The 17,694-nt window shown below is 47.9% G+C and overlaps 1 protein-coding gene across 1 annotated transcript in view; it reads left to right on the top strand.

Annotated features, from left to right (window-relative positions):
• The window catches only part of NUP93 (nucleoporin 93), a 102,979-nt gene extending 95,237 nt beyond the window's left edge, over positions 1 to 7,742 (top strand). Inside the window, exons 16-22 of the mRNA XM_070388405.1 lie at positions 79 to 123; positions 1,760 to 1,876; positions 2,845 to 2,963; positions 3,676 to 3,793; positions 4,238 to 4,321; positions 5,753 to 5,881; positions 7,473 to 7,742. Of these exons, the coding sequence (XP_070244506.1) occupies positions 79 to 123; positions 1,760 to 1,876; positions 2,845 to 2,963; positions 3,676 to 3,793; positions 4,238 to 4,321; positions 5,753 to 5,881; positions 7,473 to 7,583 (723 nt within the window). The 3' untranslated portion in view covers positions 7,584 to 7,742. The remainder of the gene's footprint in view (positions 1 to 78; positions 124 to 1,759; positions 1,877 to 2,844; positions 2,964 to 3,675; positions 3,794 to 4,237; positions 4,322 to 5,752; positions 5,882 to 7,472) is intronic.
• Positions 7,743 to 17,694: the final 9,952 nt, after the last annotated feature.

Below are 17,694 nucleotides of genomic sequence, written 5' to 3'. Positions count from 1 at the left end.
TCTCTCATCTCCAAAGAATTGTGGATTATGTGTATATCCTCATCCAGTAAACTGGGTAAACATTTTTTGTCTCTGCAGTTCGATATGATTCTTGGGAAACTGGAGAATGATGGAAGCAGAAAGGTGGGTTAAAGACACCCCTGGAGATGTGTTAGTTTGCAGGTGGAGATTTACAGTTGTCCAAAAAATTACAGTTAGGTTTTAGGATGCAAGGTACTAAAGATGCAGATCTGAATGAAGTTGCTTAGTGTTAAAAAACAAAGAATAAAAATTACAGGTCCCAAGTGATGACCTTGATGTTAGACACATTTACATTTCTCCTTGAAATATGTAAATCTGTGGTGAGATAGCTTTTTAAATTATGTTCAGAATACTCATCTGTTTACACCTGCCATTTTTTCATCTGAGAAGGCTACATTTCTGCCATTCTTGGCTCAGAAAATATGCAAGAAAGAAATTGATCACTACGCTACTCTCCTCAGATGGGAAATTAGAGATGCACTTGACCTCTCTCCAAAGGTAGTTTTCAAGGGTTCAGAACTCTGCACTGACCCCACAGATGCAGCTGCTCCCATGAGCCTCCGCAATTCCCTGAGACCCATCATGGCTACTGGGCTGTGTGGACGGACAGGGGCCCTGGCGGGGAGGCCCCTCCTGACCCCACTCGGGACCCCTCTCGGGGCCGTGTGGACGGGCAGGGGCCCTGGCATGGAGGCTCCTCCTGACCCGCCTCGGGGCTCCTTGTGCCTCTCTCAGGGACTCACTTCCCTGCTTACAAAAATGGGTGGTTTAGACCCAGAAATCTTGAAATGAGCTCACGCTGCTTACACCATCCAGCTCAGGAAGACCAGTGAATCTACTGGTGATGATGTGATGATGGCCATGCTTATGGAGCAGTGACAACTGCCAGGCCCTGTGCTGAATGCTCGATGAATATGTTCTCACCTAATGGTCACAAGAACCCCACAGAGTCGGAACTATTATCTGTTTTTCAAGGGAGGAAGTGGAGACAAGAGAGGTTAATTTTTGTCTTCAAGGTCACACAGCTAGTAAGAAAATGAGCTGGAATTGGAACCCAGTCCTTCTTGACCCCAGAGCCCATGCTCTTCACTGACCTCCTGTGCTGCCAGGGTGGCAGAGAAGGTCGGTCCCCTGACTCGGTCCAGGGCTAATGAAGAACCAGGCAGCCAATCAGACGTCATGGAGTCTGTCCTCTCTCTTTGTGTTACCTAAGGCCTGTTTCATACTCTCTTGACCATTTGGTTGCTGTTGAGTGATGATGCAGATTTTTTTGTTGTTGTTTTTAGTATCCTGGCACCACTTGCCGTGTATTTTTTTCAAGAGTGGGTTTCTTTTGCTGTCTGTCTTATAAAGCAGATCCAAAATGTTTCAGATATTTTCTCTGAGCCTCCTGATTTTTTTGCTCCCACTAGGGTCATTTGCAAAATTAAAATCATTGATGATTTCACATACTCGCTAGGTCATTTTGCAAAATGAGAAAGCATGGAGTCTTACTGCTGACTCCTCTGGGCTGCCTGTGAGTCTGCCTCTTCATGGGTACTCATCTTGGTCCTTTTCATATGTTTAATAGGCCCTTATATCTTCAGGAAAGCCAGAGTCTGGCTGGTGAAAATGTATGCATTGCCCAGAGCAAGCATTTTCAGTTAGTTTTCAGATTCCCGATTGTTTCTCTGTGTTTAAAATGACAGCTTTGTCCCTCTGTTCCTCTCTTCCTCCCTTCCATAATTTGTCTTGTCAGCCTGGAGTCATAGATAAGTTTACCAGTGACACAAAGCCTATTATCAACAAAGTTGCTTCCGTGGCAGAAAATAAAGGACTGTTTGAAGAAGCAGCAAAGCTTTACGACCTTGCCAAGGTAAATGTGTCCTTTTCTTGCCTCTGCACCTAATAGATCTGTCAGCCTTGCTGCATTAAATGCAGAACCATTTCCACGGTGCTGTTATTGTACCCCTCTGTCTGCTGAGGCATTGTCTCCTAATGCTTAGGCAGTTAATGATCCGGTCAGGGTGAAATTCCCATTTTACAGAATTATTTCTGCCCATAAGGTGTTTCTGGCCAGACGAGAGCACAATATATTGAAAGGCTGTCCTGCGGGCATTGAGCTGTAGTCTCACTTGGCAGCAGAATGAACCTCCATCATGCTTGGACAGTAAAGCTGCTGGTGAAAGTGCCTGGTGCTCATCCGCCAAGCAGCCGCAGACCCACTGGGGACGGATGGATGTTTGGGAACAAAACCACAGCCAAGGCGTGCTGAGAGCCCTGGAGTTAGGAGTTCTGCATTAGAACATTTGGGGAATACTAGTAACTGTAGCCTGGAGAAGATTGCATTCTCTGAAGTGGGCAAAATAGGATTATATTTCATTTTTTTTAATTTAAAAATATTGAGACTGAAAGTAAAGGGAAAGTGTTAGTTGCTCAGTTGTATCCAACTCTGTGACCCCATGGACTGTAGCCCACTAGGCTCCTCTGTCCATGAAGTTCTCTAGGCCAGAATACTGGAGTGGCTTGCCATTTCCTTCTCCAGGGGATCTCCCCACCCAGAGATAGAACCCAGGTCTCTTGCATTGCAGGCAGATTCTTTACCGCTGAGCCGTCAGCAAAGTCCTCTATTGAGACTGAGGTCTAGTGAAAAAATAGAAAAGGTGTAGATACTTAGTATACATAACAGCGTAATGGATTTTCCACAGGTATATGTCTGTGTCATCATCACCCAGGTCAAGATGCAGAACAAAAAGTTCCCTCTTTGTCTTGGTAATTTAGTTTTTTTCTTCTTATTGATTATTTTTAATGAATTCCTTCTTTAATTAAAAAAAAACTAAACAGAATGCTGACAAGGTGCTGGAGCTGATGAACAAACTGCTTAGCCCCATTGTGCCCCAGATCAGCGCACCACAGTCCAACAAGGAGCGGCTAAAGAACATGGCCCTCTCCATCGCAGAACGGTAAGGCCGAAGAAGCTCCCGGGGCCCCAGGCTCTCAGCCCCCACCCAGGTGTGTCTTAGCTTCACTGTGACGTCACACAGTCCCTAAGAGGGTCTCCACTGTCCCACCGGCACTGACAGTTTTGAGAGTTCTTAATAACCATCATAACCAGCTGTCACTTGGTAAACATTTTTGCCAGAAAGAAGGGGATATAAGAATATCTCAGCATTCTAATCCTGCAGTTTAATTCTAGGCATTATACTCATCTCTGCGCCATTAGCAGCCATCTCAAAGGGATTTGGTAACAAAGCTAGTGATAGATTGATGGGTGGATGGGGGATTCTTCGAGGTGTAGTGGCCAGTGATTCAGAATCGCCCCTCTCCCCATGAGTGGAGGTGTACTCCAACCAGTGTGACTCCCTGGCTGGGCAGCAGTCATTACTTTTTGTGCCCTCTCCAGATCTGCCTGAGAACTGGGTCAGGGTGCTTGCTGAGATGGCGGCCAAAGCTGGAGAACTGGACTTCATACAGAACGTTTATAGGTGGATCTCTGTCAAATCCACCGTCATATGCTCGGCCATTATAAAAGAGACACTATTTTCCACTCCTTAGTTCACCTCATGTAGAGAGCCTGAGAGGTTTTGACATTTTTTAGATGTTGTCCTCAAATTACAGATTGCACAGACATTCCTAATATACCTCTGCCTCCCTTCCCTCTTTTTTCTCCTTCAGGTATAGGGCTCAGGGAATCAGTGCAAATAAATTTGTGGACTCCACATTCTATCTTCTGTTGGACTTGATCACCTTTTTTGACGAGTATCACAGTGGGCATATTGACAGAGCCTTTGATGTAAGTTTCAGGAGGGGTGTTTGAAGTCCTGCTTAATGTATGCCCTTGAAAAATCAAAACATTTTGTGGGATTCATTTAAAACAAAGGAAATGTCACCAGTATGCCTGTTAAGTGAAAAAGGACAAGTAAGATCCTGGCAATTTAAAAGGGATTTCTATGTTGTTCTTTTTTTTCCCCTTTTTTCTTTTCCTTTCTTCTTTAATCTAAAAACAGAGGGATTTCTCAAAATAATTTGAAGTCTCTGAATTGTAAAAACTGCCTCGGAAAACGAGGATAGGAATTGAGTCAGTCAGCAAGTTGGAATCAAAGCCTTTGAACAAGGGGAGTAGAATTTCCTACTAAGAAGCCACCTATGAACATGTTAGATGCTGACATGTGTTTGAAGAGATGGAATGACTGTGATGATTGTATCATATGGGGCTGATGGCTTTTGTGTTAAACAGATAATTGATCGCTTGAAGCTGGTGCCCCTGAATCAGGAAAGTGTGGAAGAGAGAGTGGCTGCCTTCAGAAATTTCAGTGATGAGGTGAGTCCTTCTCTTCCTGAATTACGAAATTCTTTTTTCCGCACTTTACTGAAAGCTTTTGTTTTAATGTAGCCAATAACTCTTAAGAGTCCTAGTACAGTCACCATCCAGACTGAATTTTCTAAGACAAGTCCAGTTTCAGGAATCCGGGACTGGTTTTCCTGTGAGTACACATATACCCATCAGATTATTGTCTGAATTCCTGACTCAGAAAATACTCTGACTCTAGTGATCAGACATATCCTTGGGAGAAACAGGTTTCTTACTGATTCTATGAAATCTGGCTTGAGTGTTTATTATCTACTTGTTCTAGAGGGTGTGTCAGTGCTTAACTCTGATCTTATATTAAGTAGTTCCTTCGGGTGCATGAAACATACATTGTGATTCATTTCCTTATTTCCCTTTTCTGAAGAAGCAGAGAAGTTTTGTCTCAAGAAGCAGGTGCAGTGACCATGGTCTCAGTTATCAGCCCAGGAACCCAAGAGCTCCTCTCTCTGCAGGGTTTCTAGCATGTTGCCACTGCCTAGCTCAAGGCTACTCAGCTGGGCTGCACACTGGAATTGCTCAGAGACCTTTAAAAAAAATCCTCATGCCGAGGCCCAGAAATTCTGGTTTCTCTGATCTGAGCCTGCAGCCCAGAACTCCCCTGGTTATTCCTGTGTGTGGCTAGAGTAAGATTCTTCTCTAGAACCAGCTGCCTGGTCCCAGGGTGTTCCTAACAGTGTTCTGATTTAAAACCATTACTCAATGAGCACATTCCTTTTATGGAAGCATGTGTCTGTTCTAGAGGAAGAAGGCCAGCTTCCACATATGGGGTGGCTCCCTCCTATGGTATAGACAGTTAAGAGGTCTTGCCTCTTGCCAACCTTCCCTTCACACCTACTACAATTCTGCCCCTAGCTGTTCCTCCTTTTGTTGTTTCTTGCCGACCCCTGGTTACATCATCCATTGTTTTATAAACTGAAGTGGGGTACCAGGGCCTGTCCTCATAGACACTCCCAAGGACTCTGCTCAAGCTGTGCAAGTCCCAGGGAGACTGTGGTGGGTCTGAGACGGTGGGCAGTGATGGGGACTGAAGAGCCAGCGTGTGCGTCCCTACCTCCTGATGTTCAGATGCGGACTTCTGCTAATCCCTCTGCTGGCCAGACCTAGTTGGCATGCTCTCTGCTCACTTCCCCGCATAAAGAAGGGAGCAGAGGGAAGAAGAATGACCGATCTGACCTTCTGAATAGTGTTGCCTGGGCTTTGCTTTCACGCTTGACATTCCAGTGCCTTCGGCTCCTTTTTGGTGGCTGTGTAATACACCAGCTGGCAACTGTGGAGATATGGCGTGACCCAGCCTTGCTGGAGCACCGGCCCCCACTACCCCAGCCTGTCTTTGGCCCCAGGGCTGGGTTCTTTCTTCTTACTTCCTTATGTCTCTCTCTGCAGATCAGGCACAACCTCTCAGAAGTGCTTCTTGCCACCATGAACATCTTGTTCACACAGTTTAAGAGGCTCAAGGGGACAAGTCCATCCTCAGCAACCAGGCCTCAGCGAGTCATCGAGGACCGTGACTCTGTAAGATCCCAGCATTGGCCACAGCCATCGCTGAGAACCACCTTTCTGGTTTGCCTTCAGTTGCTCCTCATGAGACCATTGCTCATGACCTAAAGTGCTTGTTTCTTTACTACCTGGCATCTGGGTAAAGCTTATGTTGAGCGCTTCCAGAAGAAATTGAACGTTACTAGGGTTGCTCCTCTTCTCAAGCTAAAAAATAATGATGTTCCAAGTCAGTGAATATCAGGTCTTAAAAAAATCAATCAAAATACTAGTTTATATTGATTCCATAAGAATTCCTGCCCACTTTAAAATATACGGTCATTTTATGAGTCTCGGTTCAGCACTTCCATGAAAACCGTACTTTTGGTCAACAGTTGCTGTGTCTGGAAGCCAGGTCTATCTGACACCGGGGCCAGTGCCCCTTCGACTGCCTGTGGGCCTCCAGCATTACCTGGGTCACACAGAGTCCAGGCAGATAGAACCCCTGGACCCAAACAGCATATGCTGTACAGTTGATTTGACAAAAAGGAAAACGTGTTTGACCCATTAAAATATTAAAACTGGTGGTATTTTAGAATTACCTTTCCCTTAACATTTCCACTTAACATTTAATGAGGCTCTCAGTATGGTGTGTAATAACCATACCTGCTTTTGGCAGTCAAGAAACCAGAGCCTTGAAAATCCATCTGTTGCCTCCAAGCATGTCTGTGGCCTCTCTCAGCTATGACCCCCACAGGTCCTGTCATTGTCAGAACCTCCACCTAGACTTGCCAGTTTACTTCACATATCAGGGAAAAGGCACCTGCCTTTCAGCTTGCTTCTTGAATGGTCCTTAAGAGGCCTAGTAAGTGACCCTTGAATTTTCCTTTTAAGTCTCGTTACTAGTCCAGAAAACCCACCCCCACCCCCGCCACCCTTTCTATCTTAGCCGTGGTTTCCTTTCTTCTCTAAGCATCCAGTACAGCTCGATATGGGCAACCTGAAGCTGTTCTCTGAGATTTCATTTTTCTTTATTCAGTAATTTATCACTTGGAAATCAGAGTAAAGGTTGTTATTTCTAATATTGGAAACACCTGAGTTAAAATTTTTTTCCCTCCTGGAGCAATCCAGGAATCTCATAAATACTGTTGCCTGAGAAAAGAGGGCTACTCACTTCCCTTAGAGAGAGAGATTGAACGGGTGAAAGGGAGGAAAGGGGATGACGCAGGAGAGGAAGGACCTGGAATGGGCAGTGCAGGCGCTTCATGGGCTCCTAGAAACTCGGGTCTTCACCAGTCAGGGGAGGGAGAGGTTCGGAAAAGTGGAGCAGGCAGTCTGAAGCACAGAGCCAGGTCAGCAGCTGCTCAAATGGGGCGGCTTGCCTGGCAGACCCATCCATCTTCTGCTAAGTAAAAGGGCTTTGGAACTGGGGGCCTGGCGGCCCACCTTTGCTAACTCTGCACCACACTGGAGGAACGTGACAGTGGAGGGCAGGACGGTCATCCACCCACTGGGAATCTGTCATTACACCACCGAGGGGAGAAAATGGAAGGATGGAGTGCTGGTTCCCAGGACAGTGCCCTGACCCAAAACTTAACTGGGTTCCTTCTCTTCTTCCCCTTTCTCTCAGCAACTCCGCAGCCAAGCCCGAGCCCTGATCACCTTTGCTGGGATGATACCCTACAGGACATCTGGGGATACCAACGCGAGGCTGGTGCAGATGGAGGTCCTCATGAATTAAGTGTGATGTTCTGAGGGGCTCACGGGGCTGCTTGCTGTCAGTACTTCAGGGCCCTCCAGGGTTGGGGGGTGTTTCTGGTTTTGTTTCTGTTGTGTTTGTTTTGTTTCATTTTTTGTATTATGTATTTTTGTCAACACCAATAAATTTCTTTGATTTGTATTTTTTTTCACATTCTTTTAATTTCACTGTTTTTTTCTCCCCCTTTTGCAGTTTTGTTGAAATTTTTATTTGTGTGGGAGGAATTGTCCTCACTAGTGCTTGGGCCAGAAAATGACAGACTTGTATAGGCATCCAGGAGTTGGTTAAAGTCGACCTGATATGATTAAAAATTGAGCCAAAATGAGCAAGGAAATGAAGCCTTTGGGAGTTGCTTTTGTTTAGATATAACATTCCCTACAGCAGGGTGACAGTTAGCTTTTCACATTTTTATTTGAATGTGAGAGCCAGCCTCAGCCTTGGGTGAGTTAAGATTTGTGTGTGAAATAGCAGGCACTCCACATCCTCCTCCCTCTTATCTCCCCAAGTTGTGCCTTGAGGTCCAAGTCGTTGTTGTTGTTCAGTCGCTCAGTCGTGTCTGGCTCTTTGTGACCCCATGGACTGCAGCACACCAGGCCTGCCTCACCATAGCCCAGAGTTTGCCCAGGTTCATGTGCATTGCATCGGTAATGCCATCCAGCCTTCGCATCCTCTTCTCCCTCTGCCCTCAATCTTTCCCAGCATCAGGGACTTCTCCAAAGAGGTGGCTGTTCATATCAGATGACCAAAATACTGGAGCTTCAGCTTCAGCATCAGTCCTTCCAATGAGTATTCAAGGTTGATTTCCTTTTAAGTTGACTGGTTTGATCTCATTGCTGTCCAAGGGACTCTGAGGAGTCTTCTCCAGCACCACAGTTCAAAGGCATCAGTTCTTTGGCATTCTGCCTTCCTTATGGTCCAGGTCTCACAACCATATGTGACCACCTGGAAGACCATAGCCTTGACTATACGGCCCTTTATTGGCAAAGTAACGTCTCTGCTTTTCAGCACACTGTCTAGGTTTGTCATCGCTTTTCGGCCAAAAAGCAGTCATCTTCTGATTTCATGACTCCAGTCACCATCCGCAGTGACTTTAGAGCCCAAGAAGAGGAAATCTATCACTGCTTCCACCTTTTCCCCTTCTATTTGCCATGAAGTAATGGGGACGGATGCCATGATCTTAGTTTTTTTAAATATTTAGTTTTAAGCATTTTCACTCTCCTTCTTCACCCTCATCAAGAGGCTCTTTAGTTCCTCTTCATTTTCTTCCATTAGAGTGATATCATCCACATATCTAAGGTTGTTGGTGTTTCTCCAAGACCATCCTCCAAATTATCTGCCCTGATGCCAGGATTAATGTTTGCTGTTCTGCTGAAATCCCCCTGGAGATGAAAACATAGTCCTGGAGACCCATAGTCTGATCGGTGAACATTGTCAGGGTCTCAGCTGGAGCTCAAGGCAGGGCAGACCTGGCCGTTTCTCCCTCTGTCTGCTCCACAGCAAGGCGCCTGCTTGGCCTTGTGCGTGCCCCTCTTCAAGAGGACTTCTCAGCACCTCTTCTCTCTTCTCTGCCAGTTGGTTCCTCTCCTTGGACAGCCTCCTCTCCCTGTCTCCATTCATAAAGCCAGTTGGCCAGGTCAGCTCATGGGTCTCATTCCACTGGGCATCAGTACCATCGGTATGTGGTCCCTGAGTACCATCGGTGGCCCTGTTTCTTCCAAGGCCTTGGGCTAAGCTGGAGAGAACGGGAGGACGAATGTTCCTAATGTGCCAGCTGGGGCTACAGGATCGGGTGTGGTCAGCTCTGCTGGCTTTATGGACTGCTCCTGCAGCAGCTCTCCCAGGGGGAGAGTGTTAAAGTCCCCAGAGTCTCCCAAGGTACCTTTTGCTTCTAGAGAGAAAACTCCTCACAGGGCACAGTTACCCTCATAATCCTGTAAATACAAATTGTTGCCTTTGCTTGTAGTAAAGAGCTCGTCTATAGATACTGGGGCCATCTGCTGCTCCGCAGTCGGATCCCGTTATATCTATCAAGGATGTAGCCTGAGGGGCTGTCTCCCTCTTCAGCTCACATCTATTCACCTTCAGTTGAGCTTTACTAAGAAAGTCTCAGAAGACAGGCTCTGCAGGAGACTTGATTTAGCAAGTTGTACCCTTTTTATAGGCAGTGATTTATATTTTAAACAAAGCAAACAATTTGCTTTAACAGTGCCGTAAAAGAGTTCTCTGAGGACTTTTCATAAACGTGACTTAAGAGTTCTGATTTTTTTTTTTTTTTTAATGCTAGATCTTGTAGATAGAAATGTAACATTACCATAAAGGACAGAAGGTACAAGGGATTTAAATATGTATTTACTCCCTAGTTCTTCTCTTGTTCATCATTTACATCATGAGAATTAATTGTGGATTTGCCTTTCTTTGCATCATGCAGTTCTGCGGGCTCCAGACAGGAGAGCTGCATGGGAGCTCTGCATAGGGGGGTGAGGTCCTCCACCTTTGGACAGAAGGAAGGGGAAAACTGCCCTGATGGGGAAGCTGTGTGGAATTGAGAGGAATGCAGTCCCTGGTTGGAATTTGAGGGCCTGCCTAGCAAGAGACACTTACAGGAGAAATAAGATAACTCTTCTTATTCCAGGAGGGCCAGGCTCCTGGAGCACACCCCAGTGCTTGTCCTATTGACTGATTCTGTGGTAAAATAAAGCTGGGTGCAGAGATGAAGGAGACACAAGGCTGAGTTTGCAAGGCCACTGCATCAACAGATTACCGTGTACCCATGGTTACAGCTTGTGCTCAGAATTCATGGTCCTGTAACAGGTTATTAGGTTAAAAGCCATCCTCAGTCGGTCACGGAACTAAATCCTCTCCCTTGATACTGGCCTGTGATTTCACCATTATTCTAGAGAAACAGAGAAAGTGGCCCTGGGAGTCTGTCGCCTTCCCCGGACGAGATTCCAATCTTTCTAACAAAATCAAGGGCACTTGGAGCTTGATGGGGTTAGTGCTTGCCTCCAAATGGCTTATAATAAACTCACTGAGACACTCAAAGGGAAGTACTCACTTGGTCTAGGGCCTTTTCAGAGGCCTCAAGATTTAATTACAAAGATTCTGTTCCTTTGAATTTTTTTTTTTAAACAGCCCTGGCCACCTGACTTCTAAGGGAAAACCGGAGTGGGAGTAGTGTGCTCTCAGAGTGAATCATTTGGGTTCATCACTCCTGTTGTTATTTTGATGAATGACTTTAAAGTCTAGGGTTTAAGTTACTTTAAGCACAGTACTATAGACTTTCCCACAGAATCCCACAGTTGCTGATACAGAGGGGAAAAAATTGTGGACTATCTCCTCTTTGGCTTCTCACCCCTGCCCGCTCTGTTTAATATTCAATTAAGCCATTCCGTGCAGATGTGCCAGTGCCCTACTGCTTTACATGGATCTCCACAGTCCATGCTTCTCCATTAGGCGTCAGAATCTTTGTCCAGCTCATTCGGTAGTTCACATCACACCACTCAGGAGGTGATTGAGCATGCCAAATACTGCATAAAACCCCAGGCTGGGGCGTTGTCCCAGGCCTGCCAAAATGCTGGCAGGCCCCAGCCTGACTGGACTCTCACTTAGCCTCAGTCAGTCATGGAGACTGAGACTTCTGTCCAGCAAACTGGGAAAAAATGTTATAAAATTCCTAATGGAAATATGCACTTTAAGGTATCATTCAAGATGCTCATTTAGTATCAGTAAAAAAAAAAAAAAAAAAACTTTTGTGCCTGCCTTTCAGAATATCAGGAAGAAGTCAGCGACTCATTAAACAGAAATCATGTAGCTCCCTGGAGGGAAATGAGGCAATGAGGCTGTGTTGAGGTCCCTGATGTCCCCCCAGTCTTCGTTCTTTTAGGTGGAATTGAGACATCACTTGCCTCCAGCCCATCTTCTGACCGCTGCATAGTATACTGGTATCCCTCACAGGACAGGGACAGGAGGGAACCAAATCTGTCTTCTTACTGCTTGTTTCTAACTAAAAAGGTTGGTGGAAAAAAAACGTAAAACCACTACCTAAAATGTTGTGAACATTAATTTCAGATGATCTGTACTTCTCCTTGCCTTGTGACTGGCTATAATTGAGGATCTGGCCAAACAGGCCCCGTGTATTGATGTGTCCACCTTAGTTCCCTTCAGCTGTTATAGCCCTGCACGTGCCGGGCTGTGCTCGGAGCTGGGGATGGCCACGGTAATCAAGTCCCCATCCATTCAGAAGTCTCGGTGGGATCTATCTTTTTTTGTCCAGAACCACCTTAGTAGAAATACTATCAGTTCTAAATTGCTAGCCCAGGAAAGGAGGAAACTTTTTCTGTCCTAACCTTGATTTTTGAAATAGCTTCCATGTGCCCTCTCTGGGGAATCTCGTTTAGCACCCACCTAGTTTAGCAAAGGTTTGAACAAGCAGGTCCTTTGCTTCCGTCTCCTGTACCAGCCCCCTGCCCACATCCTCTGTCCCAGCTCCACGTGCCTGGATTCAGACTCAGGGGCCTCTAATAGGCATTCAGCCTGAAAGAAGGTAGAGGGGAGTGTCTCCTGGGGTCAGAGAGACCAAGGCTGATCCTTGAAAGAAGGAAACTTGTGGAGCTGCACAGTTTGCAGGGAAATGTTGAGAAGAAGGGGGTGGATGTTTGATTCACTCTTAACAGTAGTAAAGGTTAAATCTTAAAAAATAAAGGTTGAGGGATGGGCAGAAACCCAGCACTGCATTGGCACACTATCTATCCTCCCTGTTGCCTTTGCCTTTGGGATCCTTGAGATTCTGGGGAGGATGAAAGAGTTGCCTCAGACAGTGGCTTCTGTTTGAGCAGGAAGTGGCAGAGCCATGATCCCAGAGGGGACTTCTAACAGAGAAACAGACACATTGTATAGCCTCTTGGGTGGCCCCAGCAGAGCCGGCCTAGGCCCCTTCACCAGGCCCCCTGCATCAGATTTAGCCAATAAAAATACAGGCTACCTCGTCACATTTGAATTTCAGATAAACAACGAATAGTTCTCTAAGTTTGTCCCAGTTTTATCTGGCTACCCTATTCAGTCTTGCCTCTGCTGGCATCTGCTGTGCAGAGGCTTCCAGGCTTGGCACAGGCTGCCGGGAGCTCTCCAGCTAAATTGATTGCCCTGATTTGTTGCACTGTTTGTGCCTCTGTGGGCAGCGGAAATGACAGCTACGCAGTTACTTGAGAAAGGGCGTGCATGCGTGCTAAGTCACTTCAGTCATGTCCAACTCTGTGACCCCATGGACTGTAGCTCACCAGGCTCCTCTATCCATGGGATGCTCCAGACAAGAATACTGGAGTGGGTTGCCGTTTCCTCCAGGGGATCTTCCCCACCCAGGGGTCGAACCCACATCTCTGACATCTGCATTGGCAGGTGGATTCTTCTATCATTGCACCACCTGAGAAAGGGCGGAAACAAGAATTCAGTTCTGAAGAGCCCGGCTGACAGTCGGATGTGTGTGGGCCCCCCTTGACCTCAGCTGCTAGCCTCTACTGGGTATTCTTCCACCAGGAATTTCAAGTGTGTATTTTATAAAGGGCGCAAAGAGGCAAAGTACAGCCTTTGCTCAGTTGATCAGTAGCTGATGAGAAATGCACGGGGGGAGAATGTTTTGCCTTGTTTAGTTGGCTGATCATTTTCCTTTCGTCTTTGCTTTGCTGACACTGTCAGTCTGTGTGGTGTTTGTTGGGGGAAGGAACGGGGTGGGAGAGAGTTGGTGTGTGTGTTCTCATGCTCCTTCCAGTAACTTCTGCATTTACTGTGTTTAGGATGGTTCCTTCATCACCACCCCTGTGTGTAGCCAGTAAATTTCCGGAATTTTGCCCCCTTTGTTCAGTCCTTCAGTGGAGCAGGAACCACTCTCAGGCTCCCTTCCTGGGGATGTCCTTAGCTGAGGCGCAGCCTGGGGCTCCTCAGAAGGCAGCCGAAATGCCTCTTCCCCGTCTCTGGGGTGACCTCGCCGGGCCCCTCCTCCACTCCCTGCAAGGAGGGCTGAGGCCTGCCGGGCCCCTGGATCTGCGAAGCCCCCAGGGGTTTCTGTAAGTACAGGACTTGCAGCTCCGAGGTCTGGCTGTCCCCCCACCAGCTTTGGAGTTAAGTCCCCTGGCTAGGGGTCTGAGGAGGGTCAAGCTGGAAGTGTGGTGGGACCTAGACCATCCAGAGCATATGGGTGGTGACCCACGTGTGGCATGCATTCTGGGGCTGGGAGCTGTTGAAAGTCTGTGACCATTGGTGTTGGGTGCTCAGTGGAAAGAATTTTAAATGGGGGTTGAGAGCCAGTTATTGGCCTTGGGGGAGGGGATACAGGATGGGTCTGGTGAGGGGAGAGACTTGGGCCTGGTCATGGGACAGGTGTCTCCTACTTTCTCGAGCAATATCTGGCTGTGTTTCTGACCTGGAGGGGTTTTCAGGGTCTGGAGGCTGGGCTTCTGTCTGGGGATGTGCAAATGCTAAGGAGGTCGGGGTCTTCATCTCTATACCTGGCCCTAACGAGAAGCCCTGGAGAGACGGGCTCCAGCTGCCTTGTGGCCGGAATGTTCTCTCCTTGAAGGGGCCACAGGAAGAGCTGCAGCCTACTCCCTTTGCCTGGGGGCCCTCAGCTTGTTCTGGTCCCCGCGTCCTAGGGGAGCCCACTTCCTGATGAGTCACCTGGAAATCTGGGCCTCATACAAGTGCCCCCGACCCTGTGTAGGGTTCCGTGCTCTCTTCTGGGCTCTGCAGCACCTCCTGGAGGGGGTGCTGGCGAGGAGCAGGGCCAGGTGAAGAGCTGGCCGCTGCTGTGAAGTATAGCCCTGTTCATCCAAGTCTCGGAACTGGAGGCTTTTCACTGGAGTCCTCAGTTAAAATATTTCTAAAAGCCACCCAGGTGGCAAGGAAAGAGGACCAGGTTAGGGCCACTGGTCCCCCCCGGGGCGGGGCCCCAGGTCTCCATAGAAGCCCCGGGGAGCGCAGGGAAGCAGGAGGACTGACGGTGGGCCTTGAGGCCCGGAGCTGGGGCTGCGCGCGGCGGCGCTGCTCTTGGCTGGGAAGACCTTTTCCTTGGGGAGGTCGGCTGGCAAGTTTCCTCGGCTGCTGCAGATGCCTCGCTCTCCTACAGGGCCAGCCTGATGTTCAGAGCTTGAAGGCTCTCCAAGCACAGAGCCCTAGATGAAACAAGCCCACCAGGCCTCAAGACCCAGCATTTTCAAGAAACATATATCTTGGAGGTGGCCAGAAAGTTGGGCTAAAATCCTCCTTTCACAATCTGGTAATCATGTGACTGAGGTCAGATTATTGACTGCTGCAAACTAGATTGCTCAGGTATAAAGCAGGGGTCCAATTGCTATTCCATCAGGCTAATGAGAAGGTGAAGTTAATTTCTAGAAATCACTGACTTATTGCCTGACACACTCTGGGCCTCAAGGTTAATTTTGGCCACTCTGCTACTAACCTTTAGTTGGGGCTCTGAAGCTAGGGGCTCCTCTACCATTTGGCTTCTGCCCTTCACAACAGGTTTTTCACATGGGTGCAGGGTGGAATCAGTTATCCCCAAGCCGGTGATAGCTTTTTTTTTTTTTTGCAAGAAGACAGGCTTAAAATTAGTAAGCCAAAAATTTGCTACTAGGGGACAGACATTGGCATGTCAAGTTCAACTTGTGATTCCTATTGATTCAGTGACTGCTAAATGGATAACGCAATTCAACGAATGTTTGAGCATCTGTGCTGTTTCAGGCATTATTCTAGGTGCTGGAGACACAGAGCTGAGATGAATCGACATGCCTGCCCTCAAGGAGCTTACCTTTTATTGAGGTGAGACCTACAGGAAAGGGCCTCTTCTGCCCCCACTCCCGACCCCCACCCTATGCTAACTCGAGCTTAAAGCCCTTCAGCACCTACCAGGGACCTGGGGCTAAGAGCTTTGTGGTGATTTTTGAGACTGATTTGCAGCCCCTCTTGCATAACCGCATGGTGTGGTTAGGGAAAGAGAGGTAGTTGTGTGCACCCACAGACATCATAATAGAACAGGAAGCCTTTTGGAAATGCCACAAGAAAGGGCCAAAGATCAGAGGCAGGGTTTCCTGTGGCCGGGGGATGCAGGAGCCATCTGCATGACCAGGATCCAAACCCACAGACTTGTGGGGGCTGTGGGGGGGCAGGGGACGGCACGGTTCGGGGTGGCCACCCTGCCAGCCCAGAATGGTAACAATGAGCTCCACTCCAGCTCCCCCTGGGGCCCCAGCATCTCCTGCTACTGTTAATCTCTCTTGTGACCTTGAAGCTGGGGAGACAGCAGGACTCAGGGGAGTTGAGGGCTTCTGAAGCCAGGTGGGGAGACCTGCCAGAGGTCGCAGGCCTTATGTTCAGCCCTTCCTGGCAGAGCAGAAACCTGATTGTGGGGCATCCACCTTGTCCAACAGGTGAGTATGTGGGGTTTGCACCTGGGGTGTGTGGTCCATCAGGCAGAGCGATGAGGGACGGTCTGGTAGGGGGACACACTCACCTGTACAAATCAGTAACTGTACAGCTGTCTGTTGGTCTTAGGCAGGGAACCCAAGCAAAGGGCTGATAGCCTACTTATGTATTCATGAATCTACCCAGGAAAAGAAAACATTTTAAAATCCGTTTACAACGTGAAAGATTATTTTTAAGAAACCCTAATTCAGCATTATCTTTATCAAGAAAAGCCAGATTTTGTGCTGTGCACAGCCTTAGTCAACACATCTTTCTGTGGCTTTCGGCCCCAGCACTGCCATTTGCAACCCTGGCTATGTAGAATCACCTGGGGAGCTTTCAAAAACACTGATTTCCAAGCCCCTACCCACTGAGTTTCTGACATAATTGGTCTCTGGAGGGGCCCAGGTACTGATTGGGTTGTTATAGCTCCCCAGGTGATTTTCATGTCCTGAGTCAAGAACAGGGTCAAGACCTTTGCTCTGACTGGAAGCAGGGGGTGAATGAGGCCTCTGGGCCCCTCTAAATGTGGACTCCCCCCTCCCTACTCCTCAAGGAAGGCTATCAATAAATCATAGAGTGTCAGAGATGCACTAAACAGGAAGATGAAAATTCTAACTAGTTAGGAAAAACATGTGCCATACCTACGGCCCCTTGAGTCAGCTAGCCCACTGTGTACCCACCAGTGTCAAAGCCAGTTGTCCAGGATGGTTCTTGATGGTTCATCAGTTAAAAATGGCACCAGTTGAAGTACGTTATTGTTGGGGTGGGTGGCAGGGGGGTGAAAGGATCAGAGGGGACGGCAGTGTCCCATTTCCCAGTAAATCACAAGTGTTTGACAGCTCTGGTTGAATCCCTGGGCCCTCATCCAGGGTTCTATTTCCCAGTGCCCCCTGCCCCAAGCCTCCCGTGCCCACCTGTGGCGGGCACTGGTCTTACCAGGCTCACTAGGAGCCTCTCTCCAGTGTGCTCAGTGCTGCTGCTGACTAAGCTTCCAGGGAGTGAGGGCCCGAGGTCCGCTCCACATGCAGCCCTCAAACTTCCTGCTGGGGGGTTCCATACCCGGGGGACCTGCACCAGGCCTGAGGGACCCCATCTGGAGAACAGACTCCCCTTGCACCCAGCCTCAAAGCAAGTGTCATCTTGCCTCTGAACCCTGGGTAACCACCCGCAGAAGAGCCTTTGGGATACATATTAAGGAGGTCAGTAGCTTATTTCTAGTCTCTGGTAAAGGCGCAAAGAGATGACAGGAGTCTCCCTGGGCTTCTAGGATCCTCTGTTTGCTCTGCTGAAGCTTGAGTTCTGATGAATGCAAACCACCAAAGCCAACTCTCTTTGGGTTTCCACCTTCTGATCCTGAGCACCTCTTCCCCTCAACTCCTCTTAATGCCCTGTTTTGTTTGTTAATAAATTTTAGCACCTGCCCTTACTAAAAAGCATTCCCTTAAATAGTCAAGGGTGAGTTGGTTTCCCCCCACCTTTCTTTTCTGGTAGCTAAAGAGCTGGAGGAGGGGTGGGGGGCAAAATACATATATATATATATTTGCAGAACTTTATTAATGTCTTCTGAAATGCTTCTTTCACAAGTTCCCTCTCTTGATCATCAAAACACTCATTGACTGAGAAGAGTTACCCACTTGAC

Source organism: Bos mutus, chromosome 18 (genome assembly GCF_027580195.1).
Source record: "Bos mutus isolate GX-2022 chromosome 18, NWIPB_WYAK_1.1, whole genome shotgun sequence".
NCBI lineage: Eukaryota > Metazoa > Chordata > Mammalia > Artiodactyla > Bovidae > Bos > Bos mutus.
Note: the sequence above shows the minus strand (reverse complement) of the source record. Positions and strands in the feature narration are given on the sequence as shown.